At 46.1% G+C, this 22,593-nt stretch overlaps 1 protein-coding gene across 1 annotated transcript in view; it reads left to right on the top strand.

Annotated features, from left to right (window-relative positions):
* The window catches only part of USP4 (ubiquitin specific peptidase 4), a 50,369-nt gene that overhangs the window by 22,111 nt on the left and 5,665 nt on the right, over window positions 1-22,593 (top strand). Inside the window, exons 7-18 of the mRNA XM_082663289.1 lie at window positions 4,185-4,325; window positions 5,152-5,269; window positions 7,121-7,294; window positions 9,198-9,356; window positions 10,226-10,450; window positions 11,218-11,301; window positions 12,716-12,810; window positions 15,226-15,417; window positions 16,050-16,138; window positions 20,024-20,251; window positions 21,918-21,988; window positions 22,218-22,336. Coding sequence (XP_082519415.1) covers window positions 4,185-4,325; window positions 5,152-5,269; window positions 7,121-7,294; window positions 9,198-9,356; window positions 10,226-10,450; window positions 11,218-11,301; window positions 12,716-12,810; window positions 15,226-15,417; window positions 16,050-16,138; window positions 20,024-20,251; window positions 21,918-21,988; window positions 22,218-22,336 — 1,695 coding nt within the window. The remainder of the gene's footprint in view (window positions 1-4,184; window positions 4,326-5,151; window positions 5,270-7,120; window positions 7,295-9,197; window positions 9,357-10,225; window positions 10,451-11,217; window positions 11,302-12,715; window positions 12,811-15,225; window positions 15,418-16,049; window positions 16,139-20,023; window positions 20,252-21,917; window positions 21,989-22,217; window positions 22,337-22,593) is intronic.

Below are 22,593 nucleotides of genomic sequence, written 5' to 3'. Positions count from 1 at the left end.
CTGTGGCAGTGAATTCCACCATTCTGTCTTCCAGGTCACTTATCCGTTCTTCTGCCTTAGTTATTCTGCTGTTGATTCCTTCTAGTGTATTTTTCATTTCAGTTATTGTAATGTTCATCTCTGTTCGTTTGTTCATTAATCCTTTTAGATCTTTCTTAAACATTTCTTGCATCTTCTCGATCTTTGCCTCCGTTCTTTTTCCAAGGTTCTGGATCATCTTCACTATCATTATTCTGAATTCTTTTTCTGGAAAGTTGCCTAGCTCCACTTCATTTAGTTGTTTTTCTACGGTTTTATCTTGTTCCTTCATCTGGTACAGAGTCCTCTGGCTTTTCATTTTGTCTATCTGTGAATGTGGTTTTCCTTCTGTGCTACAACAAAGACCCAACACAGCCAAAAATAAAAGCAAATAAATCAAAAAATTAAAAATAAAATACATGAATAAAATAAAATAAAAAAGGGAAACTCAGGTGGAAGGCAAGAAGGGAAAAAACAACTGAAAAATATGGTTATTAGAAAACAAGGGAGATTGAATTAAGTCCAGCTATAACAGTAATTAGAATAACTATAGATGGGTTCAACTCGTTAAAAAGACAAGCTCTCTTGGGCTTCCCTGGTGGCGCAGTGGTTGAGAGTCCGCCTCCTGATGCAGGGGACACGGGTTCGTGCCCCGGTCCAGGAAGATCCCACATGCCGCGGAGCGGCTGGGCCCGTGAGCCATGGCCGCTGAGCCTGCACGTCTGGAGCCTGTGCTCCGCAACGGGAGAAGGGAGAGGCCTGTGTACCGCAGAAAAAAAAAAAAAGACAAGCTCTCAAATCAGACTTTTTTTTTTGTAAACCAGACCTGTTCAGTAGTACGTTGTCTGTCAGAGACGACACAGGATAAAATTGAGGGAATGGGAAGGTACATCAAGTGAGTATGTCATCCAGGGAAAGACAATGATTGGCTTAATCCTTTTTTTTTTAACCCACTTTTAGAATCAATTTTACATATATCCTGACAGGAGAACAGCATAATGAAATTGTTTTCATTCAGCTCCTTTATTCACTAGTGAGAGCCACCTGGTAAACTCTGAGCATTTTCAGATGTTTTTTTCCTTCCTGTGAATTGCTCCAACCTCTGTGTTAGTGCTTCCAAGGTTCTGTATCGATCTGGCCCCATGTTTTCTGTTTCTCGAACTCTTTTATTTTATAACTTTATTTATTTAATTTTGGCTTCGTTGGGTCTTCGTTGTTGCACACGGGCTTTCTCTAGTTGTGGTGAGTGGGGGCTACTCTTTGTTGCAGTGCAGGGGCTACTCTTTGTTGTGGTGCACCGGCTTCGCATTGCGGTGGCTTCCCTTGTTGTGGAGCACGGGCATGTGGGCTTCAGTAGTTGTGGCACGCGAGCTCTAGAGCTCAGGCTCAGTATTTGTGGCGCACGGGCTTAGTTGCTCCATGGCATGTGAGATCTTCCTGGACCAGGGCTCGAACCCACGTCCCCTGCATTGGCATGCAGATTCTCAACCACTGAGCCACCAGGGAAGCCCCTCTCTAAAACTTTAATTCTCTCTAACTTTACTTGCCTGATGTCTATAAGGCCCAGTTAGCTCTGCACCACAGTCCCCTTTAAAGACTGCTTGCCCAGAGCTGGAAGAAGCCAGTGTTTCTGAAATAGAGATTTGAGTTGCATGCATATGAGGGTTAACACTGTTGGTGGAGGGGGAGATCACAGCTTAGGATGTTGTGAAAGCAGTGAGGATTCTGGCTAAGAGTTGATTGTTGTCTTAATGATAATGCCAGATGCTGGCCTCTGAATACCTGAGGTCAGAGGGTGGGCTTAAGGAGTGGACTCATCCTCAGAGTGGCATTTGGCCTGGAGAACATCTGAGAGGCAAGCAGAGAGCAATGGAGCAAGGAGGGCAGGCATGAATATGTTACAGAGCCTCAGCCATAGGTCAGGGCATGTTTCCATTGTGATGATAATGACCGGACATGCCTAGGATCAGGAAATATCTCAGTAGAAAGGTGCCAGGAGACCAGAGCCTTAACCAGAGTATCTTTTAGGAGCAGTGGGATCCTTATTTGGAGATGTAGCCTCTGTTTTCAGAAAGTTTGTTGCATGAGACTCGGTCACATTTGAGAGTGAGGTCTTGCTTCACGTCAGGCGTTTCCTACCGTTGCCTACTTCCTGGCTTGCAGTGCCCTAGGGTGTGCTCTGAAGTTGCCTGGTGACAAGTGACCAATGCCCAAGCGTTTCTCAGATACAAGTCACTTCTGCACAGAGGTCTTGCTTTTTGATTTGTCTGTCAAAGGTAGAGTAAAAAAACAAACAAAAACTTTGTATTATATAAGTTTTCAAGCATATAAAAAATATCCTTATGTAATCAATGTTGGATTTCTTTTTGACCGAATTTACTCTAAACTACTGGCAGTATTTTCTAGAACATTTTAAACGAATGTCAAATAAAATTTTTCTTTTTTATTTTCTTTTTTTTTTTAATTAATTAATTTTTTTGGCCACTCCATGTGGCCTGCAGGATCCCAATTTGCTAACCAGGGATCAAACCCATGCCCTTGGCAGTGAAGGTGCAGAGTGCTAACCATTGGGCCACAGGGAATTCCCTGTTCTCTTTCATTTCAACCAGAATGTTGTTGTCTGTTTAAGAAGTTGATAGGTCTTGGATATTTGTAGTGGCTTTATATGGATTTTTGCCCTTTTAAGTTCAGGGAATAAAATAAGTTACCAGTGAACAGTTACTAATAAGGGGAGTGTTAAGCCATGTGCCTTGAGGTTCTGTATGTCAGAAATTTAATTTCACTATCTTGTAGTATCTCCAGACCTGAGATAACTGGGTCTGCCATATCAGACCAGTCTTGGGTAGTGACTTTCCTGCCTGCATAGGAGGCTGGGCATACCGGCATCACAGTGGACAGGCCTCAAGTGTATGCTTAAGTCACCTGTGTGGCAGAAGAGAGTGCCCTTGGCTCTGACAAGCCTTACTTAAGGAGCTGCCTGAGTTCTTGGACTCCTTTGCAGCCGAGATGAGGCTCAGTGAAGCAGATGCTCTTCAGGATTGGAGAAGGTGCGTTTCCTTATGGGTGGGTGAGAGGCTGGGGAGCCCTCTTTCCCCCTCCCTTGCTGTGACCACAGAATGTGAAGCAGAACTCAGTTCCTGACACCCATTTAGGCCCCTGGATAGTTCCCTGACATCTGCCTACAGTGTGGGTACAGGATCACTCATCTTTGTTGCCACGTCCCACTGTCTTCTCAAGGGGAACCCTGGTTGACATCAGATCACATGAGGTTGGGCACTCTGCAGGGACAATGCATCTTAATTATATTCTGTATTCTAAAAATGACCCCAAATCTAGAAGGAAAATCACAGTTGTACATATTTGAAACAATGCAGACAACTCACTTTCTTCTGCATGTGCCTATATGAATTTTAGTAGAAAATTTGATAAAATTGATATCAGGTTTTTTTGGGGGGAGCCACACCATGCGGCATGTGGGATCTTAGTTCCCCAACCAGGGATCGAACCCATGCCCCCTGCAGTGGAAGCGTGGGGTCTTAACCACTGCACCGACAGGGAAGTCCCGTTTGATATCAATTTAAGATTTGGGGCAATTAGCCCTTGAATTAATTAGTATGAAAGTAGGAATAAATCTAAAATAAGATGCTGTGAAAAATATTGAAACATGAGTTTGAAAAGAGGTTATTCACATTTGGTAAATTTAAGGAAACAAAAGGAATTTCCTCAAATAGCACAGTGAAACTAAATCGCCATTTTCCTATTCTGTTATACTTATAGCCACCTGTTTAATCTGGGTCAAGTACTTTGGAGGAAATTCATCTCTTATTACCATTTTTCTTTGTCTTTCACTGGTAACTCTTAAAATTTAGGGAAGCTTATCATTTGTAAATCAAACTAGGATGCCCTGAAGATCAACCTTGTGTTTTATCCTACTGAAAGATTCAGTATATGACCATGTGGATGAATGAGACATGAAGATCAATTAATTTCTTTACTCTCACTTAAATAAAATTTGTCTTGAATTAGCATGAAAATGGGCTTTTTGCAATTAATTTTAAATAACTGAATACGGAGAACATTTATTTCTTGAGAAGAGACCTAAGGCATTAAGTAGGGCTTGCTTTTTGCAAAATATCAGTAGCATTGTTTCTGCTTCTCTCTCCCAGATCAAGCACTGCGCCTAGCAGAAATTTTACTACCTCTCCAACATCATCAGCAAGTCCCTATTCCTCAGTATCTGCCTCTCCCATTTCAAATGGTGATAGCACTAACACCTCTGGGATGCACAGTTCCGGTGTCAGCAGGGGGTAAGAGCAGGTCCTTTCACTTTGCTTCCTTCCCCGCTGAGTCCTTTCCCAGGCCGTACCTGGACAGCTCCTCTGCTGCTACACTAAGCATAGTGGGATTAGGGCTCCCCATGGGAACATGCTGCATGTGGTTTCTTGCTCCATTTCATACCCACAGTAAATTGTGCCTCCTAGTTCTGATGTACATTGCTTTTCTTCCTGCGAGCTGGTGTTTTCCCCACAGCCTGTCAGTTGGTGGTCATGGAGGTCACTGCATTTGTCTGTGAAGGAATGGGCTGGTTGTCTGGCAGAATAGCTACGCGGGGATGATTGTTGGCTGTGGGAGGACCCTGCCTGTTTCCCCTCCGCATGGCTGTGATCCTTTCTCCGAGTGTTTCAGGAGTACCTGCCATATAGCACAGACAGGGTGGAAGAGGAAGGTCAGGAGAGAGAGAGAGTGCCTGCACACTCAGGCACAGTCAAGACTGAGTGTGGCCTGGTGGGTGGCGGCAGGTGCAAGCTTTGATCTTGGTAACCAGTGTTCTTCCCCGAAGTCACCTGGCAGTTAGCCTTCTGGAGGGATACAAAATTAGCATTTACCAAAGCTGAGAGCAGAGGATTCAAACAGCATTTCTCTCCTTAAGGATGTGCTCACCACCCGTTGTCATGTCAAATCAAAACAGGGGGTTGGGGGGGCTGGAGGGCTGGGGAGGGGAGTAAAGAGACCTTGTCTCACGGGGTTATTATCAAGTGAGAATTCTAGAGGCCCCGACGGAGCCCCAAAAGGCATCCTGAGGGCATGTGAACAGCACTCACTTTTATTGCTGATGTGGGTTATGTTTTCCAGTGGATCTGGCTTCTCTGCTTCGTATAATTGTCAGGAGTCCCCATCAACTCACGTACAACCTGGGCTCTGTGGACTTGGAAACCTGGGAAACACCTGCTTCATGAACTCCGCCTTGCAGGTAGAGGGCAGAGCTGCCATCTCAATAACACTGTGTCTTCACAGTACTTGAGGCTCAGGTGGGAGTGGCCTCTAAGGTGTTGGGAGGATCTTCTCCCAGGGGTCCCTAACGACCCTTTGTTAGTACTTCAGGGATCCCTGCCAAGGCACGTCCCACTGGGTAGTACAGAATGGCCTCATCAGTGTTCCTGGCCTCAAAATGTCTTCTTAATCAGTTCTAGGTTTGATTTTACAGTAAAAGTATGTTGAATTTTGTTGACCATTGGGGAATGATCTCAGAAAGTACTGGAATACTTGCCTGGTTGGTCTCTAATGGGATGAGAACTCACAGCAGCTGGTACTAAGCCAAATTATTCCTGCTTGAAGTTGACCATCTTTTCACCAGTGAGCCATCTCACCTCATGCCCCTGCTTGGAGAAAATCCTAAAATCCTCCCTTTGAAACCTCATTTATTCATTCATCAAATATTTTTTGGGCACATACTATGTGATGGTACTGTTTTGGGCATGGGCTGGGGTTAGGGTCCAACTACAAAGTTAGGAGGGCACAGTCCTTAGTACTGCCTTCACTTCTGACACCAGCTGCAAATTTGGGGCTCCCTACACCCTCGGTTTTGTTAATTTGCTAGAAAGACTTGTAGACTCACTTAAAAGTAATTATACTCACAGTTATGGTATGTTATAGGGAAAGGATACAGATTTAACATTAGGCAAGGTTAAGAAGGGAGTAGGGCAGAGTCTAGGAGGGTTCTCAGTGCAGAGCTTCTGTTGCCCTCTTCCAGTGGAGTCAGGATGCTTTACTTTCCTGGCATTGATGTGTAACAGTAGGCATGGAGCATTGCCAGGTATGAAAACTCACTTGAGTTTTGGTGTCCAGAATTTTTATTGGGGCATTATTATATGGCATGACTGATTGGTTGCCCAGTGGTTAAAGAGAAAATTCTTGTGAATTGGTGAATGTATTCAAAGATTTAAGGCAGAAATACCAATCATGCCTATCTTCTTTCAGCACCCCAAATCATTTTACAAGGCAGGATACTCTGATACCAAAATATGACAAGGAATTTCTAAAGAAAATTTGAGACTATCGTATCTCATAACTGTAGACACAAATAATGTAGATAAAATTTTAGCAAATCAAAATCAATGATATCTAAATAAAAGTGGTAACACATAACAAGTAGGTGTGGTTTGTGCTAGGAAAACCAGGTTGGTTTAACACCTGAAAAATTAATCAGTCTTTTAACACAGTAACAGAATGAAGGAGAAAATAATGTGATCATCTCTATAGATGTAGGAAAACTCATTTGATAGAATCCAATACCCACCTTCATTTTTTAATTTAAGGAGTTAAAATTAGTATACACAGGTACAATATTATTTATTGTTTTTTCTAATTATCCTGATTTTCCCCACCCAGAGTGTTTTGGCTCTAGTAAAGCATTTTGCCTTCGGCTTACTTATATTTTGTCTTCTCATGAAATAGTGGAATGTCGCAGTCACTTCCAATGAAAAAAAATATCATCTTAAAATTATTATCTTCCACTGAATAGAAAATTACTGTGTGTCAGGCATTTGGGATATACAGCTTTTGCCCTCAGAGAGCTTGTCTCAGAAACAATTCTTAGGCAGTAAGTGTGAGCTCCCTCCAAAACAGTGTCCCTGAGAGGCTAGTCACAATGTGGCCACCAGCCGCTGGGAGGCTGTGCCTTACTGTTATGAGCCCTTCAGAGAATCTGCTGAGCACTTCATTTTGTTGGCGTGACCCTCACTGGTCGTTTAGAACTGGGTTTATCTTGTGTCTCTGTGTGCTCTCCAGAAGTGGTGTAAGCTGTGATCGTGTTCTCTTTCAGTGCTTAAGCAACACTGCACCACTGACCGACTACTTTCTCAAAGATGAGTATGAGGCTGAAATCAACAGGGACAACCCTCTGGGAATGAAAGGGGAAATTGCAGAGGCCTATGCAGAGCTCATTAAGCAGATGTGGTCTGGAAGGGATGCTCACGTGGCACCTCGCACGTTCAAAGTAGGTTGACGTATATACTTCCTTTTTCCTATTTTGGGGAGAGTGGTTTTGTGTTGTAATGAAGCATTCCTTTACTGCATTTTGGGATTAAGATGGGCTCCGAGACTAAAAGCACTACATGATCAGATCCTTCTTTTCTGTTCAGTCATTTAGCACACACTTAAGTGACTCAGCCCCCACCTCTGGGCCGAGGATACTTCAGATAATCATTTGTATTGTAAGCTGCTTGTTCAGAATGCTGTATTCTACAGTGGCATTCTTTTTTTTTTTTCTTTAAGTTTTTTTGATGTGGACCATGTTTAAAGTCTACTGAATTTGTTACAATATTGCTTCTGTTTTATGTTTTGGTTTTTTGGCTGCGAGGCATGTGGGATCTTAGCTCCCTGACCAGGATCGAACCCACACCGCCTACACTGGAAGGTGAAGTCTTAACCACTGGAGCATCAGGGAAGTCCCTACAGTGGCATTCTTTAAATGGTTGACACCCTAAGCCAGACCATAAAAATTCAGTCAAATTTCCAGTATCATCTGAAGGGTGCTCCCAGGTTCCCTGAGGCTGGAACGTATACCAACTGTGGTTTGAGTTGGGTCCCCTAAGTTAGGAATTGGGCTGACATTGTCGGATGTTGGTATGAGGGACAGTTCTCACTTGGGTCCCTCAGCTAGGAAGATGGGAAGATGAGTGAACTGCATTGGGCACTTGGAGCACCTCAACCTTCCATTGCCCTGAATGTTTTTCGCTGCTGAGGGGGAAGTGCCTTGCCTCCATGTGTTGAAATCTGGAAATCCTGTTTGGTTCAAGGAGCCTTCATGAAGCATCTGATTCACAGATGAAAAAAAATATAGCACCTAAGCTCAATGAGAAAATTAAAATCTTAGATTGTTTATTGAAATTGAATACAAATTCTTTTCATTCCCATGGGCACATTAATCCCTGGGAAATATATGCAAATTACTATTCCCAGAGTTTCTGTTTCTGAAGGTCTAGGGTGGGGCCTGAGAAGGTGCATTTCTGTCAAGCTCTCAGATGATGCTAATGCCACTAGTTGGGCACTGCACTCTGAGGATCAGTAGTGTAGAGCAATACAAGGCAGACACTTACTTAGGGCTAGGAGGGCTCTTATGTACAGTGCTCTTATTTAGGGCTAGGAGGATTCCTCTGGCTGATGCAGGTACCATTTGTAAACTTCTTAGGGAGACTCTGAACCAAAGAAGGTGGTTGGAGAGGGATTCGTGTCTGTACTTAGGAGATGTGGCTACTGAGGGAGTCACTCTTTACTCCTCTCTTAGGGTAGTGGCCCGGGTTCCAAGTCTGTAGTTGTCCTGGATTTCAGATCTTAGCCCTCTTCTCTCTGGTAGGAACTGCTGACCTTTAGGCCCTTGAGGAGTTAATCAGGCTACCTGGAGCAAGGGTGTTCTCCCTTACGGTACCAGCAGACTGCAAATTTATTTATTTATTTATTTAAAAAATAAATTTATTTAGTTATTTTACTTATTTTTGGCTGTGTTGAGTCTTCGTTGCTGCACGCGGGCTTTCTCTAGTTGTGGCGAGCGGGGGCTACTCTTCGTTGTGGTGCGTGGGCTTATTGCTGTGGCTTCTCTTGTTGCAGAGCATGGGCTCTAGGCGCACGGGCTTCAGTAGTTGTGGCACATGTGCTCAGTAGTTGTGGCTCTCGGGCTCTAGAGCACAGGCTCAGGAGTTGTGGCGCACGGGCTTAGTTGCTCTGCGGCATGTGGGATCTGCCTGGACAAGGGCTCGAAGCCCTGTCTCCTGCATTGGCAGGCGGATTCTTAACCACTGTGCCACCAGGGAAGCCCAAAGTTATTTTTGATGACAATTTCCTATCTGACTTCACTGGTTCTTTATAACTTACGCCTTCTGATGTGGTTGCTTTTGTTGTAGACTCAGGTGGGACGTTTTGCCCCTCAGTTTTCTGGCTACCAACAACAAGACTCTCAGGAGCTGTTAGCCTTTCTTCTAGATGGATTGCACGAAGATCTGAACCGAGTGAAGAAAAAACCGTACCTGGAGCTGAAGGATGCCAATGGGCGGCCAGATGCGGTATGATATTGAAGACTTTTGAAGAAAAGTATTCCAAAGAAGCTGCCACCTATTGGGAGGTGCAAGGGCATTCTTCTGGTCTTGGAGTATTGGTGCCAGGGCTCTGGTTGCCTCTCACTGTTGTTTGTGACGTGGACATGAGGTCTAATATGGAAATGTGTTGCACGTTACAAAGGGGCTAACTCTAGTTACCCCTGATGCTCCCTCTTGGGCTTCTTCAAGTTCGAGTCAGTTTGTTTAGTATAATTACATTGGTGAACCAGAGACTAGGGCACCCTGAAAACTGTAAAGTGCCTGTAGTGTGGGCCCTTGGGATTATTGAAATCCATTAAAATCCATCCATGATGATTAAAATAGTTTTTATTAATGTTATTAGGGCACTTACATTTTTTTGCCTTGATTTTCAGATCTATGAAGAGGGAATTCAGTATTTAAGCTACCTATCACATTGGGATGATCAATATGAATACTTCAAAGTAGCATGCACATCTTAAAGGAAAAACCATGAGCTAGCTGAACGATAGCATAAATTAAAAGCTCACTGAAGGGACTTTGGATCATTGGAAGCCCTATAGGAGGCAGTCCTTCCCCGGTCAGGTCCATGTGTCCACAGTGCTCTCAGTTTGTCTCTGTCCCGTAGATCCTGCATCAGCACTTTGTTAAGTGTAGGATTGGGCATGGAGCTGGCATGTGGAATGAGTTTGGTATGCTAAGAGCAGTCCTGGCCCTCACTGGCCTGGACCAAGTTCTTGGCTGCACAGACTGCCTCACAGTCTATTTCAGATTTTGCTGTGAATCATTCTAGATGCAGAGGCTAAGAACTGGGGGATGTTGAGAATGTCTTACTTATCCCCTTTGCTTTCTTCCAGGTTGTGGCAAAGGAAGCCTGGGAGAATCATAGGTTGAGGAATGACTCTGTGATTGTGGACACGTTCCATGGCCTCTTCAAATCTACCTTGGTTTGCCCAGAATGTGCTAAGGTTTCTGTGACCTTTGATCCATTTTGCTATCTAACTCTCCCACTGCCCTTGAAGAAAGATCGAGTTATGGAGATCTTCCTGGTTCCCGCTGACCCTCGCTGCAGACCTACCCAGGTAAGAGAAATCGGCACCCTCGTGGTACCCCTCGTTGTGAGTGGCTATCAGACCCAGAGTGGGGCTGCTTCCATCTGTTGCAGCAGCAGCTCCATCAGCTGCCTCTGAAACCCCTTGGCACTTGCCTTGAGTGTGTGCCCTTGTCCTCCCTCAGATCTTTGTGTAATCCCATGTCATTCAGGCATATTGTGAAGGTTTTCTGGACTTCTCTGTCACCTTTTCCCCTATGCTCCATTCATTTGACTAAAGGAACCTGGCTGATCTGCTAAGAGATCCTTGAATCTGAATGTTAGGGGACTAGAAACAGTACTTCCCTTGGTTATGTTCACCCCTAAATCAGCTAGGAGAGCCTTGCCAGAACAAAAGACCAAATGAAAGGTGTGACAGGCCGGTCTTAGTGTCCAGCCCTGCTGATGGCTCACTGCATGCTTCTTCTGGCTTTATGACAAGGACTGGTTGGCAGTTTGTATAATTATAACATTTCTTTAAAGGAAGTAGTGAATGGCTCTGAAAAGTTAAGAAAAAAATAAAGCAATGTGTAGGAGGGAAAGAGATGGTCCAGCTTCTGTGGTGCTACCTGAATAGAGAGGCAGGTGTTGATGCAGACGACTTGCCTATTTGCTCAGCTGGCCACCCATCTGGGCCCTGAGCTCACCACACACTGTTTCTGGTGGGGCACTTCTGCCCTCCGTGATGCCTGCTCCTCCCAACTCATCTCCCACCCTTTCCAGAGCACCCTTGTCACCTCTCCCATCTCTCCTTTGCAGTACCGTGTGATTGTGCCGCTGATGGGGGCTGTGTCTGACCTGTGTGAGGCTCTCTCCAGGCTGTCTGGCATTGCTGCGGAAAACGTAAGGCGAGCTGTTCAGTGGCATTAAGCCTATTGGGGGCAGTTCATAGTCCTTTGGAGTTAAGTTTCAACCTTGTAGCCACTTTTGTGGGGTAGGTCTTATCAGCCAGCACACATGTGTTTATATCTGAATGCCTCAGACCTCCTGGCCCTTGTTCATTTTGCACACTGTGCCTGAGACTGTCCCTTCCAGCCCTGGGAACACTGTCTTTCCTCCACTGAGGACACACTAGCTATGGTCAGAGGGCCAGGACTGGGGATTTGCTCTCACTTTGCCTCCCCTTCCTACCTGACCTCATCTGTAATGTGAGAAGCTGGAAGTTCTTTCCTGTCCCAAACTCTGTAAGTCTGTGGAGTGACTTGATAGAAATCTTTATTTAAAAATAATTGCTGGGACTTCCCTGGTGGCACAGTGGTTAAGAATCCACCTGCCAATGCAGGGGACACGGATTCAATCCCTGGTCCAGGAAGATCCCACATGCCGCGGAGCAACTAAGCCTGTGTGCCACAACTACTGAGCCTTCGCTCCAGAGCCGGTGAGCCACAACTACAGAGCCCGCGTGCCACTACTGAAGCCCGCACCTAGAGCTGGTGCTCCACAACAAGAGAAGCACGTGCACCACAACGAAGAGTAGCCCCCGCTCGCCACAACTAGAGAAAGCCCACACGCAGCAACGAATCCCCAACGCAGTCAATAAATAAATAAATTTATTTAAAAATAAAAATAAAATAGAAAAATAAAAACAATTGCTCACGCTGGCCTTTCTGCTGAGCGTGGCGCTGTGTGAAGGTGGGGAAAGTGAAGACCTCTTGCTGCCCGAGGATCCATCCTCCTGGATGCCCCCAGCCCCTCCCTTGTCCCAGCCCTGGTCAGTGCCCTTCTCCTCCCCACTTCCCTTGCACCCCTGCTGGTTTCAGGTGGTAGGTCTTGGTGGTTGGGGTTTGGTCTTTTCTGCTATGTGCTGAGGATGGCTTGGGGAATTCCGGCCCCAGGGAACACCTCAGAGGATTCTGGATTACTGCTGGTCTCTGGTCAGCACTCACTCCCCACCATTCCTGCCACTGGAAGGCAAATCCTGTCATAAACCTTGGGACAGATACAACATGTTTTCTGGTGGCGACAGCCATGCTGCTCCCCTTTGGCCCTTGGCCCCTGAGCTCTGGGGCTGGTTGCATCGTGATCTCTCAGGGGGCAGCACTTACATTTTCATTTGTGCCTGGGTTATTAAGTAGGTGTACTCTTTTTTTTAAAATATTTATTTATTTGGCTGCGCCGGGTCTTAGTTGCAGCACGCGGGATCTTCGTCGCAGCACGCAGCATCCTTTTAGTTGCGGCATGTGGGATCTTTAGTTGCGGCATGTGGTGGGTGTACTCTTATCCATCCTGTAATCTTTCTGTTACTGTTGATTCTTAGATGGTGGTCACAGATGTGTATAATCACCGGTTCCACAAAATTTTCCAAATGGATGAAGGTTTAAACCACATCATGCCTCGGGATGACATTTTCGTGTGAGTACTCAGTGGTTTCTGCTGCAGGGTCAAAGGAAACATTCTAGAGGCTTTGCCAGTGTCTGTCAGTGTCTCCAGAGCAGAAGATCTGGCAGTTGGTGCTCATGTGGATTTGCCCCAACCCCTGGGTGCAAGAGGTGGATGTTCAGGGAATTTTGGGTAGCCATCAGTGCTAAGCGCCTACTGGCACTTCAGAGCTAGACATTCCAGATAACTCTCCTCAGCATGAACAAGGCTTTTGTCAACAGTTGCTACCTGTTAAGAAGGCCTGTTCAGTGGTTCTGCAGATGGTCCTGCTATCAGAAATGCTTTTCTCAAGAAGAGTCACAGCTTTGTGAGGGGCCACGGGAAGACAGGAGAAGGGACTCAGTACAGGGAGGGTCTCGTCCTTTCTCCCAGCCACAGGTAGTGGCGTCTCAGGCAGGTTCCATCCCAGATGACAGGGAAGGTTGATTTAAGCAGCCTTTTCCAGCGCTAACATCTGCAAGCTCTGAGACTCGGTTTTCTCATCCCTGTGGGGACAGTACACTCCAACTGCAGCTTGTCTCCTCGGCCCCTCCCAAATCCTCTTGCTTCAAGGCTGCTTTGTGTGATTGTGTGTGTGTCCCTCTTCCAGGTTGGGGTAGGGTGGGGGGGGTGGAGTGTGAGCTTGCCTGAGCTCCCAGCAGCCTCTTGCTCAGGGAGGCTTGCGTGTGGAGCACACCCATGTTGTCCCTCCCTCATTCCCTCTCAGCCAGAAACTTGCCTCTGCCAAGAAAGGTTTTTAGGATTTTGTTTTGGTTTTTGGTTTTGGCTGAGGAATGCAGTACACAAAGGAGGCATTTCCTTCCCTTTACATTTTTGTGGCCAATGACTTCTAGGTCACTCTAAAAGGAAGAATTCTTAGCCACACCCAAGATCCTAGTTCTGTTCACACTTGCATAGGCTGCCTCCCCACTCTCAGCCATGTTCCCTTACTTTACTAATGGAGGGTGCCAAGGTATATGCTGGGCCACAGGGCTGGAACTGTCCACTTCATACCCCAAGACCTTAACACAGTCTCCCTCACTTCTGGAAACTAGTGCTCGCAGATACCTGCGCTGAGAAGACCTGGGACATCACCTTGTGGGGAGGTTGGCAAACCACCAACGGAGGATTCTTCAGAGGGCTTGAGGGCCAGCCAGTTGGAAAGCAAATTGTTTTATGATGAATTGATAATTGTCTTATGAAAACACAATTGTAGCATCTAATACTTTTTGAGCATGTGACGTACTGTGCTACTGAGTTACTTAATCCTCACCACTACACTGGAAGGTGGGTGATCCCATTGTCCACTGGATAAACAGACTTAGAAATTAAGGCACTTGACCTGGTTACAGCAGCCAGAAAGTGACAATGATGGATCTGGAACCTGGGCGAGCCTCACTCCAAGGCTTGGTTCTTGACCATTATGCTGGACACCAGGGTCCTTACCCTAGAGCATACCTTGGACGTTTTTGTGAGTTTTTCTTTGAACTCTTTCTGCATATAATATAGTCAGGACTGTTTGCCAGCCATGTGGGGGGAGAGAGAGAGAGAGAGAGAGAGAGAGAGAGAGAGAGAGAGAGAGAGAGAGAGAGAGCTAGCTGAGAGAGAAAGAGAGTGAGTGTGTGTGTGTGTTTATAGTTTTCAAAAATTGAATCAGTAAGTTTGTGTCTCCCCCTATAGGAAGAGGGAAAGACTACAGTCGGTTGCCAGCAATTTTGGTAACATCTGTTCCGGGATAAAACATCTATAAATCTCCTCAATCCCATGTATTCACTAAGTAAGACACATTTTTCAAAATCATTGATTTGTATTTAGCAGTTTCTTTGGTTATCTCTGATTTTTAAAAAAAATTTAATATTCTTTTACTTCAATGTTTTTGAAGAAAGATGGCAAACAGTTTTATAAATTTGCTTCCTCATTTGAAATAAAGAGTCTTTGGCTTATATTCTAGGTATACGTCGCTGTACAGTATTTGGTTTTACTAAAGGGCAGGGCATTGAGAATGCCTTTTTCTAAAAGTTAAGCTCCTTGATGGGTGACAAAAGGTGAACTTAGTGGCTGGGCCCCCCCTGTGTGCCTTTGTGTCTGAAGTGATGGTCTGGATGATAGGTGTCATCTGTGTTGAGTCCCAATTGAAGGACCACAGAGTTTGAGGCCATGGTTGGGGGAAGGAGGATCACATTAGCCCCAGGTCCTGGGTTGTGTAGGTTCACCTTGTGTTAACAGTTGACTCTCTTTGGGATTCTACCCATGCTCTAGCATCGTCTTGGAAATGGTTTTTCCACCTTTTGTACTGAAGTGTGCTCTGTCCTAGTAACCGTAGTCCTGGCCACCATGTAGCTGCAGCTCAGATCTCTGTCTCTCACAGAGACCTGCCGCTGAAGTTGCTCTCTTGTGTGATTGACACAGGTACGAGGTCTGCAGCACTTCCACAGACGGCTCTGAATGTGTCACGCTTCCAGTGTACTTCAGGGAAAGGAAATCCAGGCCGTCGAGCACTTCCACTGGGGCAGTGCTATATGGGCAGCCACTGCTGGTTTCTGTCCCCAAGTACAAGCTCACCCTCGAGTCTTTGTACCAGGCTGTTTGTGAGCGTATCAGGTTGGTGGTAGGAATGTGATTTGCTTGTTATCTAAAATAAGATAGGGCCTAGTAAGAGTGACTGCCCCCTGCAGAGTGCCAGTGTTGACCCCGTGTGCTCACTTCTGTTAGAAATGTAGTTGTGTCGGCCCCTGGGAGGGCCAGAGCAGGTGCTATTGGGACAGAACATCTGGCACATCTGAAGCACCATGACAGTGAACACCTAAGCCTCTTCTAGTTCCTGGAATCATGTCTTCACACCTGTCAGTCACCTGCTTGAGGGAGTATAGTGCTTTAATGGCATTTTGTATTTGAATGTAATTTCTGAACTACTACACTATCATTCTGAACCTGATAATTAACATTACTGGGAAATATTTTTTTAAATGATGGTGCCACGCATCGTTTATCAGAGATTTGAAACAGACTTTCTCAGAGTCTGTTCAGTGCCCTGGTAGTTAAACTTCTTATCTCATAGGTTCCTCTCAATTTCTTGAAGTGTTAAGCCATCACATGAATTTTAAGGCCCTTTTATTTACGTAAATTGCTTTGTGAATAGCTGAATATATAAATTAGGAACTACTTCACGCTGAGTAGTGGAGAAAAATAGGTAAAGGATACAACTAACAAACAATTTCTTTCTTCTTTTCAAGCCGCTATATAAAACAACCTTTGCCTGATGAGTCTGGCAGCTCGCCCTTGGAGCTGGGGTCCTGCAATGGCTCCAGGGGCAGCTGTGAAGGTGAGCGTACGCCACACCGTGGGGCTGTCACTGACCAAATCCCTCCCAACTTCCCTCTTCTTCCAAAGGTGTTGTATACATGGGTGAGGGAGGCTCTGAGGCGGGGTTGGGGGCTCTGCCTAGAGAGCAGACCTGGAAGCCCTGTCTGCACCACTTCACTCTGCCAGAGCCCATTGTCCAACTTTGACACCTCGTGTAATCTTAGGCGTGGAAGCTGGGTTTCACCTCAGGGAGACTAAGCATAATAGGACTGAGTGACTTGCCCAAGGTCATGTAGCAGAGTCAGGATTTGATTCTGACCCGTTGGGATTGCTGAGTACACTTGGCTGCCTTCACAACCTGGCTTGTGTCTGTAGAGCTTTTGTCTTGGCCCTTACCCATCACCATGGTCCAGCAGCCGCCCCTGGGGAGGACAGATGTCCTGCCCAGCCAGTCAGAAGGCAGAGACAGGTTCTCTTGGCCTTTCTTTCTTTCTACCCAGGAAGCCACAGGTGGTAGCTGGCTCTGGACAGCTCCTGATGTCGGAGTGAGGAGCCACAGTTGGAAAAGCAGTAGGATAGACTTGTTGCAAGAAACCCAGAGCCCTCACCATCCTTCTGTGGCCTAGTGCTCACAAGCCCATCTGTGACCATGGAGCTGTGTCTAACGTGCACTGTGGCTGTCATCCTTCTTTTGGGGGCCTGCGTGACTGACTAGGTGGCTTTATTCCTATAAAACCAGAAATATCCTCCAGTTCTTACGCTTTGTGAATAGCTGAATATATATTCCCAGTTGAAAATTCAAATGCCCAGATTTCTGCAAGACATGCCTGGTCCTGGAAAGTGAAAATTGACATTAAAAATAATGACCAGGGGCTTCCCTGGTGGCGCAGTGGTTGAGAATCTGCCTGCCGATGCAGGGGACACGGGTTCGTGCCCTGGTCCGGGAAGATCCCACATTCCGCGAGCGGCTAGGCCCATGAGCCATGGCCTCTGAGCCTGCGCATCCGGAGCCTGTGCTCCGCAACAGGAGAGGCCACAACACTGAGAGGCCCGCGTACCTCAAAAAAAAATAAAATAAAAAAATAATGACCAGAAGGCTCTGTCCTGAAGGGATATTCCAAATTGTTGGTATTTTAGGTTGAGTATTTATTATAGTTGTACTCCTGTTCTTGCCCAGAATATCACGTTCTCCTCCCACGAGGGATGAACAGGAGTGTATTTTGTGCACAGTTCCCACAAGCAGACATGTTGGAGCTGTAATGGTAGTCTCTGAGCAGACCTTGGGTGACCTGTGGGTTCTTAGTGCTCTGGAACTTGAGGCACTGCGATTCCCAGCTTGAGATGTGGGGCAGACCTCAAAAAGTCACTTCATCTCTCTTAACCTTGGTTTACCTATCTGCAAAATGGGATGATGATAACGGCTTCACAGAGTTGAGGTTACTGTTTAATGAGATAGTGTGGTTAGAGTATCTGGCACATAATAGATGCTCAGTTAATAACAGCATCATGTCAGTATTTGCTATTTTACAATTAGCCTAGTTTCTTAGACATTCCATCTGTCAGTCTCTTGTTCAGTCTCTTGTTCTCACTGCCTTCTTTTGAATTCCATAAGTGAGCCTTGGTGCATAGACTTCAAATCTTGTTTAATGTTGAAATAATTCTAACCTCTTTACTGCCATGGCTCCTTGTTAGGCCTGTGGTGGCTGTCTCCTGCTGATTCTCTGAGTGTCTTGGGCAGGGCAATGTTTCACTTACCAGTCTGAGAGCAGAGCAGGCTTACCTGGGCGTAAAAGGGGCAGTGCCACTGCTTCAGGAGTGAAGTGAGCTAATTGAGAAAGGAACCTCTGTGAGAGCTGAGGCTGGCAGTCTTATGCACACTGGCTGTTTCAGAGTCCTGCTCATGGGGACTCATGTCACACTGTCATCCATGGCTGTGATGTTCCTGTGGCCTGACAGGAAACTGTGCTGCATTGTCCTGGGCCCAACTTGTCCTTCCTCGTGACAACTCCTGAGGCACAGTCTTTGAAAGAGGATTTTTTTTTTTTAAACTTATTTTTTGGCTGCATTGGGTCTTCATTGCTGCGCATGGGCTTTCTCTAGTTGCAGCGAGCGGGTGCTACTCTTCGTTGCAGTGTGCATGCTTTTCATTGCGGTGGCTTCTCTTGTTGCGGAGCACAGGCTCTAGAGCGCAGGCTTAGTAGTTGTGGCGCACAAGCTTAGTTGCTCCGTGACATGTGGGATCTTCCCGGACCAGGGCTCGAACCTGTGTCCCTTGCATTGGCAGGTGGATTCTTAACCACTGTGCCATCAGGGAAGTCCCTGAAAGATGATTCTTATGTAGAATATACATCTTCCTTTCCTCAGTTTCCATTTCTATTGCTATTTCCCCAAATATATAAACTTCATATTTTGAATCTTCCCCCGTTACTTTTTTTTTTTTTTTTTTTGGCTGCGCCATGCACCTTGTGGGATCTTAGTTCCCCGACCAGATATTGAACCTGGGCCCCCGGCAGTGGAAGCACAAAGTCCTGACCACTGGACTGCCAGGGAATTCCCTTCCCCTGTTACTTTTACATCACCTTTTGGAGTTGTCCCCATCTTTGTTGAAATTACTTATTTGATACCTTAACTTTCCCCTTTGACTGCCCAACAACAAAAATTATGATGAGCATGATCATGGATTTTTTTTATTGCAGCCACATATACCAACCAGTTCTCTGGAAACACCTGGGAAATTTACTCATCACCATATGTCTCTAGAATGCCTCTTTAAATTTCTTTTTTTAATATAAATTTATTTTATTTATTTATTTATTTATTTTTGGCTGCATTGGGTCTTTGCTGCTGCATGCAGGCTTTCTCTAGTTGTGGCGAGCGGGGGCTACTCTTTGTTGCAGTGCACAGGCTTCTCATTGCACTGGCTTCTCTTGTTGCGGAGCATGGGCTCTAGGCACACGGGCTTCAGTAGTTGTGGCACACAGGCTCAGTAGTTGTGGTGCACAGGCTTAGTTGCTCTGTGGCATGTGGGATCTTCCCGGACCAGGGATCAAACCCGTGTCCCCTGCATTGGCAGGCGGATTCTTAACCACTGTGCCACCAGGGAAGTCCCTAGAATGCCTCTTAAAACTTTTTTTTTTTTCCCCTGGTTGCATGGCTTGCAGGATCTTAGTTCCCCAGCCAGGGATTGAAGCCAGGTCCATGGCAGTGAAAGCTCTGAGTCCTAACCACTGGACTGCCAGGGAACTCCCCCCTCTTCAAACTCTTGAAACTCAGCAATCTCAAATGAATAAAGAGAAAAAAGGAGGGGGGGATCCTGTGTGCTGTGTTCCTTGGGGCCCATCATGGTGCCTGCACCTGAGAGACATGCAGTAAACACTTGTTGAAGGGACAGTCATCATGTTTCTTGTGGAGGAACTGAAGACCTTTACTTAGTATTTGTGTTCATTATCATATTTAAAGTTTTACTTTTAAATTGTTTCTTACCAGCCGATCTTCTTGAGTATTGAGTATGGGTTTAATTTTGGTCCTTTTCTCTCTGTGTGCCTAATGATCAAGTTGAAAGAGTCAGACTATGTGTGATGAAGCCCAGTAAAGTACCAAGTGGTGAGGGCCCCAAATTTAGGGCTGGCAGGACTGCTGACTCACTTTTACCTTCTGGTGACTCCTTGAACCTCTCTGGGCCTCTCTGTCCTCATTGTGGAATAGCTGTGCCCACTTGCCTGCTTACCAGGTTGTGGGGGTGTCACATGTGAATTTAAGTGCCTTGTAGATGCAAAGGGGTGGATGTAGTTTGACACACATCAAATGAATCTGGAAGGAAGCACCACAGTTAGGTATGAAATAAAAATTGCAGCATTGAAATGGTGGCAAATTACATACATGTTATTTTTCATTTGTATGCTAGGAGAAGACGAAGAAGAAATGGAGCATCAGGAAGAAGGCAGAGAGCAGCTTTCAGAAACAGAGGACAGTGGGGAGGATGAGCTGGGAAGTGACCATGGCGAGACCACCCAAAAGAAGCTCAAAGGCCGACCCTGCCCAAAAAGGCTTTTTACCTTCTGCCTTGTGAACTCCTATGGCACAGCCGACCTAAATTCCCTTGCAGCTGATGGGAAACTGCTTAAACTCAACTGTAAGCACTTTCTCTGACCTTTCAAACTGGGCTTTTGGGGACTTAGGATCTATTGGAAAATCCTTGCACTTAGCACTCACTGACTGCACTGAGCTTTCATCATCTCATAGTGTGGCTCCAGGAACAGACACTTGTGTGATCCTTGGCTTAAAGCTCCCTAAAGACTGTTTCAGAGACATGACACCCCTCCGCACTTTCCCTTGGCCTTCTTGTCAGGCTTTTCTCTTCCGTCCTTGATGACTTCAGAAGGAAACGAGCTCTCCCTCCACTCCCACCATCCTTCAGGACTTTTGTTCCGGTTGATAACACTTCTTGTGGCCCTCCTAGGTGGCAGCATTTCCCCATACTTATGAGAATAAATGCGTATTTCTTTTGTTCCATGAGAATACTCATGAAATGTGACCCATCTAGAGAATGGTCATGGATTTCACAGGCTGTTACCTGGAGCCTGTAATGGGGACTGCTGTACAGATGGGAAGGGGCATCCACACGGGATGTGTGTTGTGCGTGAAAAGCAACATGTGGACAGTGAAGATGCCTACCCTGGGTCGGGAGGGGAGCTGCAAAAGCATCTCTTGTGTCTTTTTGCTTCCTTCATTGGAGAAGAGTTTTGCTAGATGTCCTCTAGTTTGCTAGCTTGCTTCCCTTTTTAAATAATTACCTAAAAAGAGTTTTTAAAACAGCTTTATTGAGATGGTTTTGGATCTCTCTTGCCTTTTTACAGCTCCATTCCCTCCGTGTGGCTTCTTGTCTTTAGTGTAATGCCTTGCAAATTCTAGCTCCCTTCTTTTTTTTTCTTTGATTTATTTATTTGAATTTATTTATTTTTGGCTGCTTTGGGTCTTCATTGCTGTGTGCGGGCTTTCTCTAGTTGCAGTGAACAGGGGCTACTCTTCGTTGTGGTGCGTGGGCTTCTCATTGCGGTGGCTTCTCTTGTTGCGGAGCACGGGCTCCAGTAGTTGTGGCACAAGGGCTCAGTAGTTGTGGCTCACAGGCCCTAGAGTGCAGGCTCAGTAGTTGTGGCACACAGGCTTAGTAGCTCCACAGCATGTGGGATCTTCCTGGACCAGGGCTCAAACCCGTGTCCCCTGCATTGGCAGGCAGATTCTTAACCACTGTGACACCAGGGGAAGTCCCTAGCCCCATTCTTGAACACTGATCTTTGACTCCTCAATCAGTCTTTTGTTCTCCTCCCCTGCCCCCCCCACACTATGGCCCGGAAAATGCCTCCAGGCGATAAGCTGGGGCCATGTAGGCATCACCTTATTTTTTGCCTTCTCTCAGGGATCTCACTCTTGCTCTGCCTAATAGTCAGTGTCTGAAAACAGTTGTTTCCTCTATTTTGTCAGGTTTTCTTGTGGTTTAAGGCAAGAGGAGAAATCTGGCCACTGTTACTCCATCTTGACCTGTACCCTTTCAGAATTCTATGTAGTTAGTGCCTTTAAAGTGTGTAGCATTGAGGAAATCTTTGCCAAAGGATTTGGGGGCCCAGGGATTCAGAGTTGGCTGGCTCAAGGCAGAGCATCGCTCTTGGCAATGGCTGTTGATGGGTGAGCAGGTGTTGATGGCGTAGCCTGAGTGTGGTCCTTCTCACTCTTGTCACCTGAGGAGCCTCTCCTGTTGCTGGCCATTCAGTAGTGAGTGACACTTTGGTCCTCCTCCACAGCTCGATCCACACTAGCCATCGATTGGGATAGTGAGACCCGGAGCCGTTATTACGATGAGCAGGAATCTGAGGTAGGTCACTCGGCATTCTTGGTCAGGGTGGGTCTCTCTCACCAGTTCCCCAGCAGTTTAGCAAGGTATGTTTTAGACCGAGAATGAAAAGCACTTAAAGATTTTGTCATTATATGTTCAGGGGCTGCAGAAAGTACATTAGATTCCAGGCGTGAGAGCTCGTGAGGTTGTGGCTAAGCCTGGTAAGATTTTGTTTCCTCAGCAGACCTCAGCATTTTGTTCCTCACAGACCTACGAGAAGCACGTCAGCATGTTGCAGCCTCAGAAGAAAAAGAAGACAGCAGTGGCCCTGAGAGACTGCATCGAGCTCTTCACTACCATGGAGACCCTTGGGGAGCATGACCCCTGGTATGCAGCTCCCACCTCTGGGCAGGGGCACCCAGGTACCCTGGGACTGAGATCTGCTGGGGCCATCTATGTACACAAAAACCCTTTGTATTTGGATGTGTCACTTTTTTACATGGCTGACCCTACAACACAGGTTTTTCTGTGTGAATTGTGTTTTCCAGACTAGGACAGCCATCACTCTCTTTTAGAAGGTGGCTTAGAGACCTCCCTGCCCAGAAGCAGTCATGCTGAGTACAAGAAAGGATGTTATGGGATTG

The sequence above is a fragment of the Grampus griseus genome (assembly GCF_964374135.1).
Source record: "Grampus griseus genome assembly, chromosome: 10".
NCBI lineage: Eukaryota > Metazoa > Chordata > Mammalia > Artiodactyla > Delphinidae > Grampus > Grampus griseus.
The sequence above is the reverse complement of the archived record's forward strand: the minus strand, read 5'-3'. Positions and strand labels throughout refer to the sequence as shown.